Raw genomic sequence first — 19,525 nt, 5'->3', positions numbered from 1 at the left:
GCTTTGGGAAGAACCATTTTCATTTTATCATAATTGAATGTTTCAGAATATTTGAAGAGGTGCTTGAAGGAAGATCTGATGTTCATTTACAGGACAATCCTCTTCCTGGGACAACCTGGAAGAGTTCATTATAAATCAAAAATGCAACACAATCATTCTGACCTTTTCATATTTACTAATCCTTCCAGCTCTTTGGACTTGCTAGCTGCTTTCTTTAAAATTTCTCCAGGAACATCTGCTAGTTTAGCCACATTGAGTCCGTAACTCCTTGCTGCAATTCCTCTGGTTATTTGATAAAGAAATATGACAGAATCAGGGACCTGGTCTTCTTCACCTAAAAAAATAAAGTTAAAAGAAAGAGAGAGATAAAGAAAACCACACTTGAAAATTGAAAGAAATTAGATTAAAGACAAAATAGAAATCTGTATAACTTTATTCAATTAAAATTTGTAATCTGAAAAAGAAATCCATTATTCCTAATCTGTTACCTTCTTTACATATCTAGAAAAAGGGTAAATACTGTTTTGAAAATGCTTTTGCATTTAGGATCTACCTTTTAGCTTAGTTAAAATGCTTTTTAACAATTATTCATTGTAAGTTAAGAAATATTTAGTTGTATGCTGCTTGCTGAAAATTTTCAAATGAATTTCTATACCCAAAAGAGAATGATTCTGATACATGGTACAATATAATTTCTCCTTTAAAAAGTTTTTTTTTTAAGTGTTTTCCAGTGAAAGAATGTATTCACCAGTCTTGTATGTAATATAATCTGCAAAGTAACATATATAAGGGATGTTTCCAAGAGTGCAAGAAACAAAGCCACAAAAACAGATAAGGAAATAATACATGTTGCATAGTTTAAATATCAAGACTGAGAAATTCTGGCTTATTAAATATCCTAGTTAAAAAAGAGTTATACATATTAAAGTTGATACTGTTCACATGTGTGCATGCTAAATTGCTTCAGTTATATCCAACTCTGTGCAGCCCTATGGACTGTAGCCCACAGGCTCCTCTGTCCTTGGGATTCTCCAGGCAGGAATACTGGAGTGGGTTGCCATGCCTTCCTCCAGGGATCGAACCCCTGGTCTCTTGCATTGGCAAGAGGGTTCTTTACCACTAGTGCCACCTGGAAAGCCCGTGGATGCTGTTTGGTACCATCCAAATCCCATTCGGACTGCCCCAACTATCAGAGCAACCCTCAGCTGTGTGCTCTCTTTGGGAACTTCCACAGCTGAAGAAAGCTGTTTCGCCCAAGGTCACTTCCCATCGTGGGCAGCCTGCATCCAGTGGACTGGCTGCTACAGGGGTTGATAGGCAGCTTCGAAGGTGGCCACCAAAGATCCCCTGCCTCCTGGTGTCCATGTCCTTGAGTCATTCTCCCTCTCTGACTGTGAGCTGAACCAAGGGACTTGCTTCTAATGAATAGAATACGACAAAGATTATGGTACGTCACTTCTGAGATTAGATTGCAGGAGACTGTGGCCTGTCTCGGGCACTCTCACTTTCTTCCCTGTTTGCTCTAAAGGGAGCCAGTGGCCATACTGTGGGCTGCCCTATGGAGAAGTCCACATGGGAAGAAACCGATGTCTCTGGTCAACAAGTTAGTGAGGGTCTGGAGGCCAACCAACAGCTGTGTGAATGATCTTGGAAGTGGATATTCTGAGGTATGCCAACAGCATGTGAGAGCGCTGGGAAGTGGGCTGTCCCAGTCAGGCCTTGAAGTGACTGCTACCTGGCCAATATTTGGATGAAGCCTGTGAGAGAGACTGTGAGGTGTTCAGCTTGGGTTCGTGACTGACAGGAATTATGAGATAATAAACAGTTGCTGTGCTAAGCTGCTGTTTTACGGGAAATTTGTTATGGAACAATAAGATAATAAAAGGCATAAAAGTCTGGCTTTCTCGCCTCAAGCTGAGGTGACTCTGAAGGACCAACCCCTGACCGGGCTCTCTGCAGGGTTGGCTGAAGTCTTACAACTGTAACGCAGCCCAGAACTGCCTAGTCCTGCTCGGGTGTTGATGGTGAAAGCATTCCTCAATAAAACTCGGACACTCGAATTTCAGAATCTGTTTCTTAGGGCACCAGTCTACCACCTAATACATATGCTTGAAGCTAAAACTTTTAAAGAATTGGGATATCATGAAGTACAGTGTTCACTGGAAGGACTGATGTTGAAGCTGAAACTCCAATACTTTGGCCACCTGATGCGAAGGGCTGACTCATTGGAAAAGACTCTGATGCTCGGAAAGATTGAGGGCAGGAGGAGAAGGGGACAACAGAGGATGAGATGGTTGGATGGCATCACCAACTCAATGGACATGAGTTTGAGTAAACTCCAGGAGCTGGTGATGGACAGGGAGGCCTGGCGTGCTGCAGTCCATGGGGTCACAAAGAGTCGGACACGACTGAGCAACTGAACTGAACTGAAGTACAGTAATACAAAGACAATGCTGCAAAGGTATTCAGAACAAAATGTGCCACTTTGGCATGCAGACTCTCTTGAGTTGAAGATAGTGAAGGTCCAAAAGGCTCAGGAAGACCTATCTCCCCCTTCAATGGCCTAAAAGAATTTAGATGGGCAGAGGGGTGCTGGCTCGGAGACAGACTATTACCAGAGAGAACTTTTATCAGAATGACCTATGCATATGGCAAGACAAACAATCTAATTACCAAATATCTGTTTTTCCCATTTGCCCGTCAATTACCCTCCTCCTCTTTGAAGCTCCTTCTCCTATCCCATTCCTTAGGTCTGGATGGTAGAGAAGCCTCAACTGCCTCACTGGCCCTCATATTCTTCTGGGGCCCCTGTAGGTACATAATTAAATTTGCTTTTCTCCAGTTAATCTGCTTTATGTTAATTTGGTTATCAGATCACCCAAAGAACCAAGAACAAATTCTTCCTCCCCAACAGCTGCATACAGTTTAATCTTTGATAAATCTAAAGCAATTCAGGATTATGCAGCTTTTATTATAAACTTCAACATAATTGCACTCTACTGCAAAAATGGCCAAGATGACCAGATTCACGGTGACTTCTGAGACCCTGGTATACTTATTATAAGTTTATCAGGAGCTTTTCTCATAACATTATTTCATTTGATAAATATGTAAGCTTTACTCTTATCAGCTACAAGCTAAAAAGCCCAAAGACTGAACACAAGAGAAAAAAGGATAATGGAAATGTCTTTAATCTCCTCTAAGAATTCAGCAACAGACAAATAATATCTTTCTAAGGGTAGGTGCTAGAGGTGGGAGGTGAAAAGAATGCTGACACTCTCAGAATACATAGACTAAAACTCACATTGCAAAGCACTAAGAATATCCTTTACCTCCAAAGAAAACTAAAGGAACACAAAGAACAGGTGACGAAGTGGGTGGGAAAAGACTAGGAAGGAAGCATGCAGAAACCAGTGCCTGCCAACCTGGATAGTTTTTTGTTACCCTTCAATTGCTCACAAGACCCAAAGCGAAATGAACAGCAGTGGGGTATCAAAAAAGTTAGCTCTCTTCATTTTTAAGACAAACACAGATTTTATCACTTCAACTAGGCTAGTCCTACCTGATGTTTTCACCTCCAGCCTCACCTCTATAATCCAGAATTGAAAATGACCTTTCTAAAAATGAGATTAATTCATCTGTCAGTCCATCTGTCCATTCATTATCCATCCATTCATTCATCCATCCATCCATCCATCCTTTACTGAAAGCCTGCTGAATTCCACAAACTCCCCTCATTTAAACATTGCTTTGCTGACAGCTTTTTTCTTTTTTTGCTTTATATATATATAATATGTATAATATGTAGTATATATAATATAGCTAGCTAAAGATGCTTCTTAAATACAGCTATAAAATATAGCTAAATTATATCTGTTGCCCCAAAAGACTCATTAACACATCTCAGGACAAACAACTGCTGAATTTGTCATCATATGTAGTCTCTACTTTAGTAATGATTATGGTAGTTCTTGGTGGCACTAGCGGTAAAGAACCTGCCTGCCAAAGCAAGAGACATAAGAGACGTAGGTTTGACCCCCGATGGGAAGATCCCCTGGAGAAGGAAATGGCAACCCACTCCAGTGTTCTTGCCCGGAGAATCCCATGGACAGAGGAGCCTGGCGGGCTACAGTCCATGGGGTCACAAAGAGTTGGACATGACTGAAGTGACTTTAGCACACAGCATGGATGGTAGTTCTTAGAGCAGCATCAAGGTAAATTATGTGACCACTCTTCCATAATCACCTGAAGGAGCTGTATTAAGTTAGGTTCTACCTTAAGACTATCTTTCACCACTCTTCCATGGGAAGGAGAGGTAAGAAGTGGGAGGAGGAACAGAGAGCCAGGTCAGAGAGCAGATGGTAAAAACAACTCATGTCTTTACAGCCTCAAATAAAAGCTCATCATGAGGACTCTCCTTATAAGCTATGATCATTGTGTGTGTGTGTGTGTGTGTGTGTGTCAGTCGCTCAGTGGTGTCCGACTCTTTGCGACCCCATGGACTGTAGCCCACCAGACTCCTTTGTCTGTGGAATTCTCCAAGCAAGAATACTGGAGTGGGTTGCCATTTCCTTCTCCAATGATCATTTCTTAAACAGATATTATTGAAAAGCTTATCCGACACTGCTTAGAGTCAGTGAAAGCAATCATTCAAGTTTCTCCTTGTTACAGGGAAATTTAGCACAACTGTCTTAAAGCAAAACTTCTCTAGGCAGTTATTAAACAGATGTGTGCTGATCAAATAGTTTCTGCAGTCACTTTCGGGAGAGATCCCTAAAATTTATTAGACACGGATGAGATTAGGTGACTTGTCCAAGGTCTGGAAGACACTACAACGCAGGTCTGTCACTGCTGGTCCACTGATTTATCCCACCCCAAGGGAAAGAGATAAGCACAGAGTCTTGGCACCCTAAAGGCCTTTGGGGGATTTACTGATGACCAATAGCCTCGAATTTAGACAGAAAAGGGATTAGGTCAGAGGCAAAGGATGAAGCCTAGATACAGCCAGGGTTAATACTGGATGTGAGCAGGCAATGGAGCAATGCTTCAAGTTTCTGAGAGAAAATAATTCTCAACCTAAAATTCTAGCCCTAGCTAAATTATAAATCCAGTGTGAAGGTATAATGGAGACATTTTCATTCATGCAGAGTCTTAAAAATTTTATCTCCTTTAATTAATATTATTAGCAGCTTCTCCAAAATCTATTACAGTTCTAAGAAAACACTTATTTATAAAGGGATTAATTCCCTGAGAAAGACTGGACTGGTTGAAGCACAAGCTGGAATCAATATTGTTGGGAGAAATATCAATAACCTCAGATATGCAGGTGACACCAAACTTACAGCAGAAAATGAATAAGAACTAAAGAACCTCTTGATGAAAGTGAAAGAGAAGAGTGAAAAAGTTGGCTTAAAACTCAACATTCAGAAAACTAAGATCATGGCATGTGGTCCCATCACTTCATGGCAAATAGATGGGGAAACAGTGGAACAGTAGCAGACCTTATTTCTCTGGTCTCCAAATCACCAAAGATGGTGATTGTAGCCATGAAATTAAAAGACGCTTGCTCCTGGGAAGAAAAGTTATGACCAATCTAGACAGCATATTAAAAAGCAGAGACATTAACAGCAAAGGTCCATTTAATCAAAGCTTTGGTTTTTCCAGTAGTCATGTATGGATGTGAGAGTTGGACTATAAAGAAAACTAAGCACCAAAGAATTGATGCTTTTGAACTGTGGTGTTGGAGAAGACTCTTGAGAGTCCCTTGGACTGCAAGGAGATCTAACCAGTCCATCCTAAAAGAAATCAGTCCTGAATATTCATTGGAAGGACTGATGGTGAAGCTGAAACTCCAATACTTTGGCCAGGTGATATGAAGAGCTGCCTCACTGGAAAAGACCTTGATGCTGGGAAAGATTGAAGGCGGGAGGAGAAGGGGACGACAGAGGATGAGATGGCTGGATGGCATCACCAAATCGATAGACATGAGTTTGAATAAACTCTGGGAGTTGGTGACGGACAAGGAGGCCTGGCGTGCTGCAGTCCATGGGATCGCAAAGGGTCAGACACGACTGAGCAATTGAACTGAACTAATTCCCTGACCATTTAACCCAGGGGATAGTGTCCTTATGTCTACTTCCAAATGTTGATTCAAATTAGTCTAGGCTATTCAAAGTTATCCTTGTCATTCTCATTTCTAGAAAGTGGTTTAAGAATAAGCATGTGCACTGATTCATTTTGCTGTACAACAAAAACTAACACAACATTGTAAAAGCAACTACTGTTGTTGTTTAGTCACTAAGTCCTTGTGTCCAACTTTTTTGTGACCCCATGGACTGTAGCCCACCAGGCTCCTCTGCCCATGGGATTTCCCATGGACAGAGGATTTCCCACGTCCATGGGATTTCTCCAGGCAAGAATACTGGAGTAGGTTGCCATTTCCTCCTGTAGGAGATCTTCCAGACCCAGGGATGGAACCTGCATCTCCTGCATTTCCTGCATTGCAGGTGGATTCTTTATCACTGAGCCACCATATTCCAATAAAAATTAATTAAAAAAAAAAAAAAAGAATGAGCATGTGAATCAATTCTGAAAATAAGACAGGACACTGATGAGATCCTAGTCGGCATCTAAGAAAATTTCTCCTGCTCCTAAGAAAGACTCACAGGAAATGCTGGTCCTTTTTCTTCCTTCGGACATTATCAGTTCTGGATGTGATGCACAAAAGAACTGCAGCCATCTTGCTACTAGTGTGATGATGAAATTAGCAGAGCAGGAAGGCAAAGCCTGGAGAATTGCAAAGAAGAGAAGCTGAAGCCCACCCTTCCTGAGGTTCCCATAATACAAGATTGTATTTATCCTCATTGTCTGAGCCAGAGTGAGTCCAAGCATTCTGTTACTTGCAAGTAAACAAACAGAAGACAGGTTAAGAGACATCCCAGAATGACACCAAGGCAGGTCTCGGGACAACAGCTGAGGTCTAGGGAGAAACCAGTTCAGATGAGCAGGAGGACATAGGACTCCAGGAGGAATGACTGCAGTAAGGAAACCTGTAATCAACAGGTGCAATCATGTGAAAACTGTCTAGAGAGGCGTTTTACAGTTACTAGAGGATAGAATCAACAAGAGACTCAAAACAATGAAATGAAAGAATAAAAACAATTAATTATGACCTTGGAGAAAAAAGGTGTAAAAGAAAGAAAACATACTTGTCTCCTTATGTGCCTCAGGAGTAAGCAATACCTAATGGCAGTAACAGTGAAACAATGAATTCGAATGAAATAGGAAAAATGTGAAACCATTACACTAGGAGGAAAGGGGAAGGGAGGACTGAAGACCCTCATTTAACACAAGCAGTCAGTAATACTGTCAGGCTGGTGAACCAAGAGATAGGAAAATAAGCACAGTATTTAGACCCAGGGAAGAAACGGACGGATGAAAGAACCAAAAACAGTTGCCTTGGGACTGGAGGGAGGAGGGGCCGTGTAGGAAAAGCATGGAAGAGGGGACCACTGCTGTTAGCACGTGTCTTTAGCATCATTTAGTTTTTCTAAAATTCTGTTCATGAATAAAAATTTAAATCAATAAAATAAAAAGTCAAAACACTTAAGATATAAGGGTCTGGGTTAGCAGTTAGTTCACATCAAACGCTTACCACTGACTCTCCCTCCCCTGTTGGTGAAATCTGTTTTGTTTATCCCATGGAGTTTTGGCTTATGAGCTCCTCTGGTCACTTTGGATGCAGATGAATAGATGTGAAACTGTTTCCATGAGAGAATTTATGGTGTGTTTTTCAAGATCGCATGGTGGCGAAAGGCAAGGATTGCCTAACATTGTATTTATCTCAGGTCCACTGCTTTGTTTTATTTGGGCCAGTTGCTTGATTTCTTTTTCAGGTCCATCCTTACTTATTACTTTTCCAAAATAAAATCTGGACTATGAAGTATCTTGGATAATGGATTTTCCATTGTAGCACACCAACTGTGTAAACCATCACTGGCCCACAGGCTGGTGGCTTAAAAAAATTACTACTGAGCATGGGGAAAAATGCTAAAATCTACTACATTACTAACAGCACTTGAATTTTTTTATTGGCTAATGACATTCTTTTTTCATGAAATGTTTCATTTCTGTGACACGAGTAGTAAATGGAAGGCTAAGAAAAAAATATTGTAACTCTCACATAGCAGTTCTAACAGAGATGAAAAGAACCTGCAGGCAGAAGACATGGATTCTAGGTTCAACTCAGCTCCCACCCAGGTGCCTGACATGGGGGATCCAATTTACCTGAGATTCACTTTCCTTGTCAAATTCAGATAAAACATATGTCCAGTATAGAATACTAGAGACATCACTTTGCCGACAAAGGTTCGTATAGTCATAGCTATGGTTTTTCCAGCAGTTACGCATGGATGAGAGAGTTGGACTATAAAGAAGACTGAGTGCCGAAGAATTGATGCTTTCAAACTATGGTGCTGCAAAAGACTCTTGAGAGTCCCTTGGACTGCAACGAGATCAAACTAGTCAATCCTAAAGGAAACCAACCCTGAATATTCATTGGAAGGACTGATGCTGAAGCTGAAGCTCCAATACTTTGGCCACATGATGTGAAGAGCCCACTCACTAGAAAAGACCCTGATGCTGAGAAAGATTGAGGACAAGAGGAGAAGGGGGCAAAAGAGGGTGAGATGGTTGGATGGCATCATCGACTCAATGGACACAAGTTTGAACAAACTCCAGGAGATGGTGAAGGACAGGGAAGCCTTGTGTGCTGCAGTTCATGGGGTCATAAAGAGTCAGACACAACTGAGCGACTGAACAGCAAGTATAGAATATTGCTCTTAGTAAGTAATTCATGTTAAATCATATTTTGGGAAATATATTGAGTATTTTTCAAAGATGACTAATATAGTTGACTGTTAAGGCATCTTTCCTAAGATGGACCTAGGAGTAAAATCTAAATGTTCCCCCCTCACCCCACCTTCTTCTTGAAGAAAAATGAGATAAAGAGGCCTAGAGAAGGACTCAGAGATGGCGAGGAGAAATGCAAACTCTGTTTGACCCAAAGCTTAGAGAAAATGATGTTGGACAAATGTCAATTACAATCGACTTAAGTTCATACTCCTATGAACTTTGGGTTATTCGTCACAAAAGCCAACAGAATGATAGTTGTACTTACGGCAAGAACAATTCATACCTGCATCCTGTTTGCTTTCATCCTCGTTAACCAAAAATCCCATGTGATAATTCCCCACCTGCTGTGAGTAACTTTTTTCCAGTTCACAAACTGGTGGATAATGGGTAACAAACAGGGTTAAGGATTTCACCTAAAGCAGTGAGACATAATGAAAGTTATTTTATTGTTAAATTTAAAATTTTCTCCAACTTTATTTTGAAAAATTTCAAACCTTCATAAAAGCTGCAAGAAAAGTACAATGAACCTTCATATATTCTTTATCTAGACAGCCATTTGTTAATATTTTGCTGTATTTCCCCTTTCTTCCTCCCTCCTCTACACACACTCACATGAACACACATAGTTTTTTTCCTGAACCATTTAAGAACTGCAGACATCATGAAACTTTATCCTTAAATACTTAAGATTCTATCTTCTGAGAATAAAAACATTCTCCTCCATAACCAAAATAAAGTTATTATGCTCAAGAAATTTAACATTGATACATCACTATTTGGGCTTCCCGGGTGGCTCAAAGGGTAAAGAATCTGCCTGTAATGTAGGAGACCCAGGTTCAATCCCTGTGTTGGAAAGATCCCCTGGAGAAGGAAATGGCAACCCACTCCAATGTTCTTGCCTGAAGAATTCCATGGACAGAGGAGCCTGGTGGGCTACAGTCCACGGGGTGGCAAACAATCAGACACAACTAAAGCAACTAACACTTTCACTGACACTGTTTATTAACTATGTAGTCTGTGAATTTCTCTTACTGTCCCAATAATGTTCTTTAGAAATTTCTTTTTTTTTAATATATTTATTTATTTGGCTATGCTGGGTCTTAGTTGCGGCATGTGGAATCTAGTTCCCGAACCATGGATTGAACCCAGGCCCCCTGTATTGGAAGTCTCAGCCACTGGATCACCAGGGAAGTCCCTAGAAACCTCTTTATATTTAAAAAAAAAATCAAGACTCATGTAGTACATCTGGTCATGTCTATTTAGTACCCATTAATTTAGAAGACTTCTCCAGACTTCTCTTTTTTTTGACTTTTATGTCTTTAAAATTTTTGAAGTATCCAAGATAGTTGTTTTGCATAATCTCTCTCAGTTTGGATTCACCTGATTGTTTTCTCCTGATTAAATTCAGATCAAAATTTAATGCCAGGAATATTACATATACATGTAGGTGACATAATCTTTCCAATATATCACATCAAAAGGCACACGGTGTCAATCTGATCTATTATTGGGGATGCTAAATCTGATTATTTGGTTTAAGTGCGTGCCCATTCTTCACTGTACTGACACCTTTCTTCTTCTTAATTAATTAATAAATAACTTGTGGGGTTACACTTTGAAACTGTGTGACTATCATTTTCTCCAACAATCTTACCATCTATTGATCATCACTGCCAGAATCGGTCATTATCGTCAGAGTTGATAAACGTCAATTTAAAAAACAGCATTCTCTATTTATTAGCTGGCATTTTGTAATGTAGAGCTTTCCCTTCTTCCCACCCTACCCCCACCATTTTAAAATTTACTTTTGTGTTGTCACTATCAGTACGGACTTGTGAGTTACTTAATTAGCATTGTTTCAAAGCACACGTTCTATGTATTCTAGAAATCCTTGTCTTAGGGGAAGTTAACATCAAATCTTGGTCTAAAAATTAGCAGAAAAGAGTAATCGAATTAAAGAACTCGTTTTGATTCATCTGCCATCCGCCTTATTAAAAGTCAGAACATATGTCTTCTGTCTAAAAACAAGTACAAATAAACTTATTAAGGCAGGGTTTCTTTGACAAGTTGCTCTTAAAATCTGCCCTGAAGCATCTTAGGACCAGCTGGCTCCCTGGAGCCCCTTCCCTTAGCTGAAAGGCATTTCTAGCTGGAAGATCTAAGGGTTTGGGTTACACCACTGCCCTCATCAAGGCCACACTCAGCTTAATGCAGCAACACAGAGCCTCCCCAATTCCTCCTCTCTTCCCCATTCTAGTGATCAATAGACATCATGAAAAATAAAGATTTTCAACCATAAAAAGGTTAGAACTCTTGTTCCTGAAGAATCCTCTTCAATGACTTTCCTCCAAGATAAATTTTACCTAAGACTTTCTTCACCAACATTTATAATATCCAAAAACTGCTATAGAAGCAATGAAAACAGAAGTGACAAATTCACTTCTGTCATAATTTGTTCCTGAAGATTCTTAAATAACTCTCTGGAATTTTGACAAACTGCTTCTGGCAGACAGACTCTAACGTGGCCCTAGCGATCTTCACTCCTCGTTGTTCATGCTCTGGAGGACCCTCTTCCCACACTGAAGAGCGCTGGCCCTGTGTACTCAACAACATGATGGCAAAATCAAATGCTCTGTTGCTTCTAACCTTGGCCTCTTGGAATGCCTCCCTCTGGGGGAAGCCAGACGCCCCTCTGTAAGGATGCTCAAGCAGCCCATGGAGAGGCCCACGAGGTAAGGAACTGAGGGCCCTGGCCAATCGCCTCACCAGCTTGCCAGCCATGTGACTGAGCCACACTGTAAGAGGATCCTCCAGCCCTGGCCGACAACCAGACTGCAACCTCAGCAGAGGCCCTGAGCCAAAACCACCCAGCCAAGCTGCTCCCAGTTTCCTCACCTCCAGACACTCCGAGAGATCATGAATGATTATTGTTGTTTTAAGCCACTAAGTTTAGGGGTAATGTGTTATGTGGTCATAGTAACTGATAGACTTCTACAGAGTAGATACAATTAAATTCAAAGTTGACAAGTTCAGCTCTGTCATAATTTGCTCCTGAAGGCTCAAAAAAAAGGAGTATCTTAAATAATTTTTTATTAAGTGAAAAATTCTTTAAATTCTATAGCACATTACAATTTTCAAAAGTTTCACACACATGATTTATAATCCCGTAACATCCCTTTTTCCTCCTAACCTTATAATGCCTCTCCCCGTTCCCTCTCCCACTGGTAACCAACAGTTTGTTCTCTATATCTGCGAGTCTGCTTCTCTTTTGTTATATTCACTAGTGTGCTGTATTTTTTGACTCTACATAAAAAGTGATATCCTACGGTATTTGTCCTTCTCTGACCTATTTCCCTTAGCATAACGCCTATCTACGATGCTTAACATGGCAAAATTTCATTTTTTACAGCTAAGTAGTATTCTTAACTGAATGTTAAAAAAATGTGTTTTGGAGGTAGATATAGGACTTTATTGAATCCATGATATATAGTTCCTATAATGATTAAAGAAAAGTTCCTGAGCTATACCTTTTTGCAAATACAGAATTTCTTTTTTTAAAGAAAATATTTGTCTTAACAAAATATATCATCATTAACTATGTAATGGGGAGAGTTTGATGAAAGTGACAGGGATAGAAAGTTTTACACAAGTAAAATTGTACATTGAGATGCTTAGGAACAAACTCTGAAAAAAAAAAGGACACACACTGAAGGAGGGGGGTTACTAAAACAGAGACTCAAGAAGATCAGCTCAAAGGCCTTATATGGAGATCTTTTAGGATACTGCTGAGAAAAAGTATTTCACAAGGCAAAAATGGTACTATCTCTTATTTGGTTCCTTTCTCAAGAATTGGGTTGAAGGTAGATGGTCTCTGATCTTAATTTAGTTTGTCAAGGATAGTAAGATACAGTTTCTAGGTGGAAATATTGCCAAGAAGGCCTTTCTCCTACTGACCAGGTTTATTCCACTTCAGCTAAATAAAGGAAGACACATTAAAGAACTCAAACATTATTTAGGGCCAATCTACTTGAGTTCCACGTATAGCATCTGAATGATCAATTGCAAGAATAGGATCAACTATAACAAAGATAGTGTTGAATATTTAGAAACTGAGGTCAGGATACAAAAAAGGTACGCAAGATACTTACATCTCTAATGAAATGCTCAAGTGTAGCATAAGCAATGGCGATTCCATCATGGGTGCTCGTCCCCCTTCCCAATTCATCCAAGATAACCAAAGACTGTGGTGTTGCTTTTCTTATTATTTCTGCTGTGTCAGTCAGTTCTTCCATAAATGTACTCTGTCCTTTATATATGTTATCTGCAGCCCCCATCCTATAAACAAAACGACAACATCTTGATTTTCCCTCATTATTAGGATGCCAGACATTATTTTCTGAACAATCATTATAAAAGAGTTCCATGAGTCTATGTACTTTGAGCCAATAACAGCTGAAATTACATTAAGCAAACCAAAAAAATGTTGTATGTAAACTGTGTCTAACATCAAACGGCACTTTATAGAAACATTCTGGAGAGAATCCAATGTATTGGACAGAGCTCTTGAAAAGCAGGGGAACCTCTGACTAGGCCATTTTCTGACTAGTCATTTCAAACAGAAGTTTTGGTATTTACAGGGCAAAATAATACTTGTCTGTGTTGCTGTGTTTAAAATCCATGAGTAATAGTATACTGTACAGTCAAAGGCTTTTTCCAGTGTTTCCTTAAGATTCCACACTGATATTACAAATTAAAGGACCACATTGAATAAGATAAAACTATTTTTTATTCAAACTAAAAGTATAAAAGTTTAATAGCCTAAGACACCTAATACAGGTTTCTAAAGTGGACTTCATGGAATAGAAGTGCTTTAGAGATGTCAAGAAACAGGTTCAAAAGATTTAAGAGTTCTTTCCTATAAGACTTCTCAGAGCCTTTAATATTCTACTACACATTATGCATTTCTTACAGCATATCTAGCACACAGCATTTCAAACTCATTTAACCACAGGCCCTTGAAACTTCCCCTGGAGTTTCAAGGTCTACAATAATGGTCTGACAATAATGGTCTATAGAACACATTTCGGAAAATGCACAAAAGAAACTGGGGTGCGGGGATGAAATTAGGTATATGCACTCCAGGCAACTCAGTCAGCAGCAAAACCTAGAATTGACTCTGACCCACTAGCCAGCTTTGTAAATGCTGTAACTATTAATATTTTCTCAGCAAAGATACCTTCAGCAATTTAGCTTTTATACAACAGTTCACATGTGACCCACGGGAGGATAATATATCTCTTATTTCTGGAGGAACTCATGGTGAAACCGAGCCTTCATCAATCTGTGACTGGAACCCTGCAGTGGGCAGGAGACAGAGTGTAATTCGCCCCCATGCAAGACTGGTGGAGCCTTAGAACTGATCTAGTGGCATTTAGAAACTATAATTAATTACATCTCTGATGGAGGTGATAGGGGTTTACTCAAAGTGCTGCTGATTTTATCTATTTTCAAATCGGTAACCACAAAACATAATTTCTGAAATGTTGCTAACTTAGGAGCATTCTCGTTACTTTATCAGAGTTCAAATTCTGTTATTCACCTCAATTTCAAAGTTCACTTTACCAATACATTCCCTACCACAAAGCAAGAAGATTAAACTTCCCTATCTCTGCAACCACACTGAATTCTTCAGAATATTAATGTTTGATCCTCACTTAACGATATTTTATTTTATTCCTGATTGTGAACTGATGACACGAACATATCTTTGGCTGATAGGTGGGTGGCTTTATATATTGATCTGTGTGTGCGTGCTCAGTCATGTCCAACTCTTTGCAACCCCATGAACTGTAGCCTTCCAGGCCTCTCTGTCCATGGAACTTTCCAGGCAAAAATACTAGAGCAGCTTGCCACTTCCTATTCCAAAGGATCTTCCTGACCCAGGGATCGAACCTGCGTCTCTTGCATCCTGCATTGGCAGGTGGATTCTTTACCACTAGCGCCACCTGGGAAGCCCGCATGGCATCAAAACGCGTGAAACCAAATCCCATGGTATCAGCATGTCTCACGGTATTACAGGGTTTCTGTCCTTAAGAAGGTTGGGCCAGGTTTGGGTGGATCTTGGATGTATTTTTATTAAACAATGATCTCGACTCTATAAGACCAGTGGTTTTCAAATATCTTTTTACCTGTTAAATCCTTTGTTCACATGAAATCTTATAAAGAAACTCACTCTGCAGACGAGACAAAAGGAACACTGATGTGGCCAAGAGCCCAGCACTATGAGGCTCACCTTCCCACCTAGAGGGGGCTCTGTGGAATATTAACACCCTGTAGAACAGTCTGAAGGCCACTGCATTATTAGCAGCCAACGCATTTTCTTTCACAATTCCATTTTTCCATAGCACCTGATGATAAAGTAGCAATGCTGCTCAGCAGACAATGAAGAAATGCTGGCAATTAAACAGTCACTGGGGTCACTGGGGAAGTATGTGTTTGTCACTGTGGCAACTTGTTCATTGATAAAAATATTTTCTGTTAACTTCTCCTAAGAAATTTAAGAGATTCTTCTTAAGAAATTAATTTTTCCCATAAACTTCAGCAATATAATAACTTTGTAAGATTCTGATGGACAAAGAATTTTATCACTAAACACATTTTCCTTTTAGTCCTGGTTACTAGGAAACAATTGAATAACATCTTAAAATAATAGCAAACAGCAACTGTGACTTCATCTAATGTTTCTATGCTAATTTCTCCTTGACCTTTGAATACCATTTTACTTTCTTATTATCCTGCTCTGTTGTATATATCCCAGTAAACTGCCTAAAATAACTTAAAAACAAGGCAAGGTTTAGCATCCTTAACAAAAAGTCTCTAATTTTCTATCACTCCAACAAGCATTTACAAGACATACTACAAGACAATGATCCTGAATTTTTTCAAATGTTAAAATATATTAGAGATTTAAGGAATTTCAGAACATATGTCATTGTTATCATTCTGCCTGTATTTGTATTCATATGCAGTGAAAAATGGGAAACGCACTCTTTAGGTTTCATCTCAGAGTTTGCTCTGAGTAGACAGGTTACAGATATGTGATTAAGAAAAAAAAAATCACTCTGATATTTTTAGGAGTGGAGGCTCACTAATCTTTCTAATCCCCTACCCACTCCTCGTCTATAACCCTTATATAGGTCAACAAAGCTTAATAAAGCATTAATGGAGAAAAGAAATTACTACTTTTTTGAATCAGTTTCTAAAGTCAAGAACACTTTCATGAAAATTTGAACAAGGGTTTGTTTTTATGAAGTCTTGATATTTTGAAATAACATTCTAGATGTTTCTAAATTATAGCAAATGGGTGGGCCTCTGTCCATTCAAAACACAATCTCTGGGCCTTGTGAAAGGAAAATGCTAGCATGAGAGAAATACTGCAATTAACAGGGGGGGAAAAGATTCTTTATATTGAAAGAAAGTAACTGGAGCTTAAATATCAAAATTGCTAAATAGAGGCAAAGATTATTTGTATGCATCGGTATTTTTTGACATAATAAAAGTATATATTATTTTATATATATATATATATATATATATACACACACACATACATACATACATGGCTTCCCAGGTAGCTCAGTGTAAAGAATTCGCCTGCCAATGCAGCAGACTCAGGTTTGATCCCTAGGCTGGGAAAATTCTCTGGAGAAGGAAACAACAACCCACTCCTTGCCCAAGAAATCCCATGGACAGAGGCACCTGATGGGCTACAGTCCACGAGGTCACAAAAGAGCTGGACACGACTCAGCAACTAAATAACAACAACAGCATGCACACACACACACACACAACTAAACTTTACCATTTTAACATTTTTAGGTGCATAATTCAGTGTATTAAGCACATTCACAACGCTGTACAGTCATCACTACTATCCATCAGCAGAACTTTTTCATGATCTCAAAATAACTCTTTAAAAACTAACTTCCCAATCTCCCCTTCCCTCAGCGCTTGTCTCTACAAATTTACCTCTTCTAGTTTCTCAGATAAGTGAAATCACACTCTATTTGCACTCTGTTTTGTACAGAAGGCCTTTTATATTAGCTCATTTTGCCTTCTTTTTGAAACTGAAGATGTTCTACTCACTTCACTTTGCTAAAAACTTTGCAGAATTTTGTGCAGTATTGGTATCTTCGCTTGGGTTTGTTTGTTTGTTTGTTTGTTTTTGCATATTATATAAATTTTACAAAAGGAAAATAATCTCCTGAATAGCAAAATACTCTAATTTTTAAGAAGGGTGGTCTAAGGGAAAAAAAGTTGAAGTCTAAGAAGACAAAAAGCTGAAAATGGTTACCAAATATTGAAAACTGTTTATACACCATGGCATTTAAAAGGCATACAGAAATGTGAAGTAGTAGATTTGTATCACATTTAAGTAAACATAAACATTAACCCAGCAATGGAATGAAATCACAAATAACTTACCACTATACATGTGCACTTTTTAAAAGTCTGGAAGGTCATATACCTAAAGAACAATGGTTTTCAGGTCATGGAATTACAGGTGATCTAAATTTTTTTCCTTTTTGAGCTTTTCTATAGCTTTAAATTTGCAATGAACAAGCTTTACAGTGTCATCAGAAAAACACATGTTAATTTAAAAAATCACAATACATTAAAATACTTTGTACTCTACTGATACATTTAAAACACTTTATATTCTACTGTATCATTACTTTAAGACAAGGCAAAATGATTGTAATTACCAAGAAAAATAACCAGCTTTCTTCTACCAATATCAAAAATACCTTATTAGCAGCAACGAGATTATTATAATAGAAAAGAAAAAGGTTTATTTCTCTAGTTTACCTGTTTCTACTAACAGCTGCAATCAGATCACACTATGGTATTTAAAGTCAATTTATAACAACTATGACAGTGAACTGCGAACATAACCAAGCAAAAAACCACTACAGCAATCTTTCTGGGTTGCTGGAAACATGCTGAGAATCAAGGCAGCAATCCAGGAATGCCAGACTGTTATGGGCTCACATGAAACCACAACCACTAGAACCACCTACAGAGTACACGCAGGCCACGCAAGAAGGACAAGGTGCTCTCCTAGCAAAAGAAACTCACAGTGTGCCGGGTGGGCAAACCATTTCTCAAAACATCTACTAGTCTACTCAGGGGGATGGTCCCAAGAAATTCAAAGGAAAATAATTAACTATTTCTTAACTATTTTCTGTGAAAAAAAACACAAACAATTAAAGCCATCAAAGGAAGGATAAGACTAATCAGTCATGAGGGCAAAAACTAACCTTATTAATTAATAAGTATTAGTTAATAAGAGGGAAATCCGACACAATCAAAGGAGGCAATGTTATAACTGTATGAGCTTGAGCAAATCACAATCTGTTTTCCCTTATGTAAAATGTCCAGCATGGAGACTGAATAATAGCTCCTAAACCTGGATATATTTCTGAGTCACTTGCAGAGGTTCTTTTTTAAAGAATATTTTATTTTAAAAAAATGTAAGTATAGAGGGCTTCCCCAATGGCTCAGTGGTAGAGAATCCACCTGCAATGCAGGTGACACAGAGATGGGGGTTCAATCCCTGGGTTGGGAAGATCCCCTGGAGGGGGAAACCGCAGTATTTTGCAGCACTCTTGCCTGGAAAATCCCACGGACAGAGGAGTATGGTGGACTACAGTCCATGGGGTCACAAAAGACACAACTGAGCAACTAAACAACAATAAATAGTTGATTTACAATGTTGTGTTAGTTTCAGGTGTACAGCACAATGATTCAGATACATGTGTGTTTGTGTGTATTCTTTTTCAGATTCTTTTCACTTACAGGTTATCACAGAATATTTTTTAGAATTTCTGTACTATACAGTCAGAGAAGGTGATGGCACCCCACTCCAGTACTCTTGCCTGGAAAATCCCATGGCTGGAAGAGCCTGGTAGGCTGCAGTCCATGCGCTCACTAAGAGTCGGACACGACTGAGCGACTTCACTTTCACTTTTCATGCACTGAAGAAGGAAATAGCAACCCACTCCAGTGTTCTTGCCTGGAGAATCCCAGCGACGGGGGAGCCTGGTGGGCTGCCGTCTATGGGGTCAACAAGAGTCGGACACGACTGAAGCGACTTAGCAGCAGCAGCAGTACTATACCGTAGGTCCTTGCTGGTTATCTATTTTATATACAGTGGTGTGTAAATGTTAATCCCAACCTCCAAATTTATCCCCTCTTCCCTTCCATTTTGGTAACCATAAGTTTGCTTTTTATGTCTGCAGGTCTGTTTCTGTTTTGTAAACAGGTTCAACTGTATTTTTTTTTTAGACTCCACATGAGATCCAACTAGTCCATTCTGAAGGAGATCAGCCCTGGGATTTCTTTGGAAGGAATGATGCTAAAGCTGAAACTCCAGTACTTTGGCCACCTCATGCGAAGAGTTGACTCATTGGAAAAGACTCTGATGCTGGGAGGGATTGGGGGCAGAAGAAGAAGGGGACGACAGAGGATGAGATGGCTGGATGGCATCACTGACTCGATGGACGTGAGTCTGGGTGAACTCCGGGAGTCGGTGATGGACAGGGAGGCCTGG

The 19,525-nt window shown here is 39.4% G+C and overlaps 1 protein-coding gene across 3 annotated transcripts in view; it reads right to left on the bottom strand.

Annotated features, from left to right (window-relative positions):
• Positions 1–19,525, bottom strand: part of MSH3 (mutS homolog 3) — a 183,405-nt gene that overhangs the window by 3,378 nt on the left and 160,502 nt on the right. For all 3 annotated transcript variants that reach the window (XM_061424296.1, XM_061424297.1, XM_061424298.1), the window contains exons 21-23: positions 13,062–13,248; positions 9,197–9,326; positions 163–334 (exon numbers count right to left, since the gene is read on the bottom strand). In XM_061424296.1, coding sequence (XP_061280280.1) covers positions 163–334; positions 9,197–9,326; positions 13,062–13,248 — 489 coding nt within the window. The remainder of the gene's footprint in view (positions 1–162; positions 335–9,196; positions 9,327–13,061; positions 13,249–19,525) is intronic.

The sequence above is a fragment of the Bos javanicus genome, chromosome 7 (genome assembly GCF_032452875.1).
Source record: "Bos javanicus breed banteng chromosome 7, ARS-OSU_banteng_1.0, whole genome shotgun sequence".
In the NCBI taxonomy this organism is placed as follows: Eukaryota; Metazoa; Chordata; class Mammalia; order Artiodactyla; family Bovidae; genus Bos; species Bos javanicus.
This window is presented reverse-complemented; position numbering and strand designations above follow the sequence as displayed.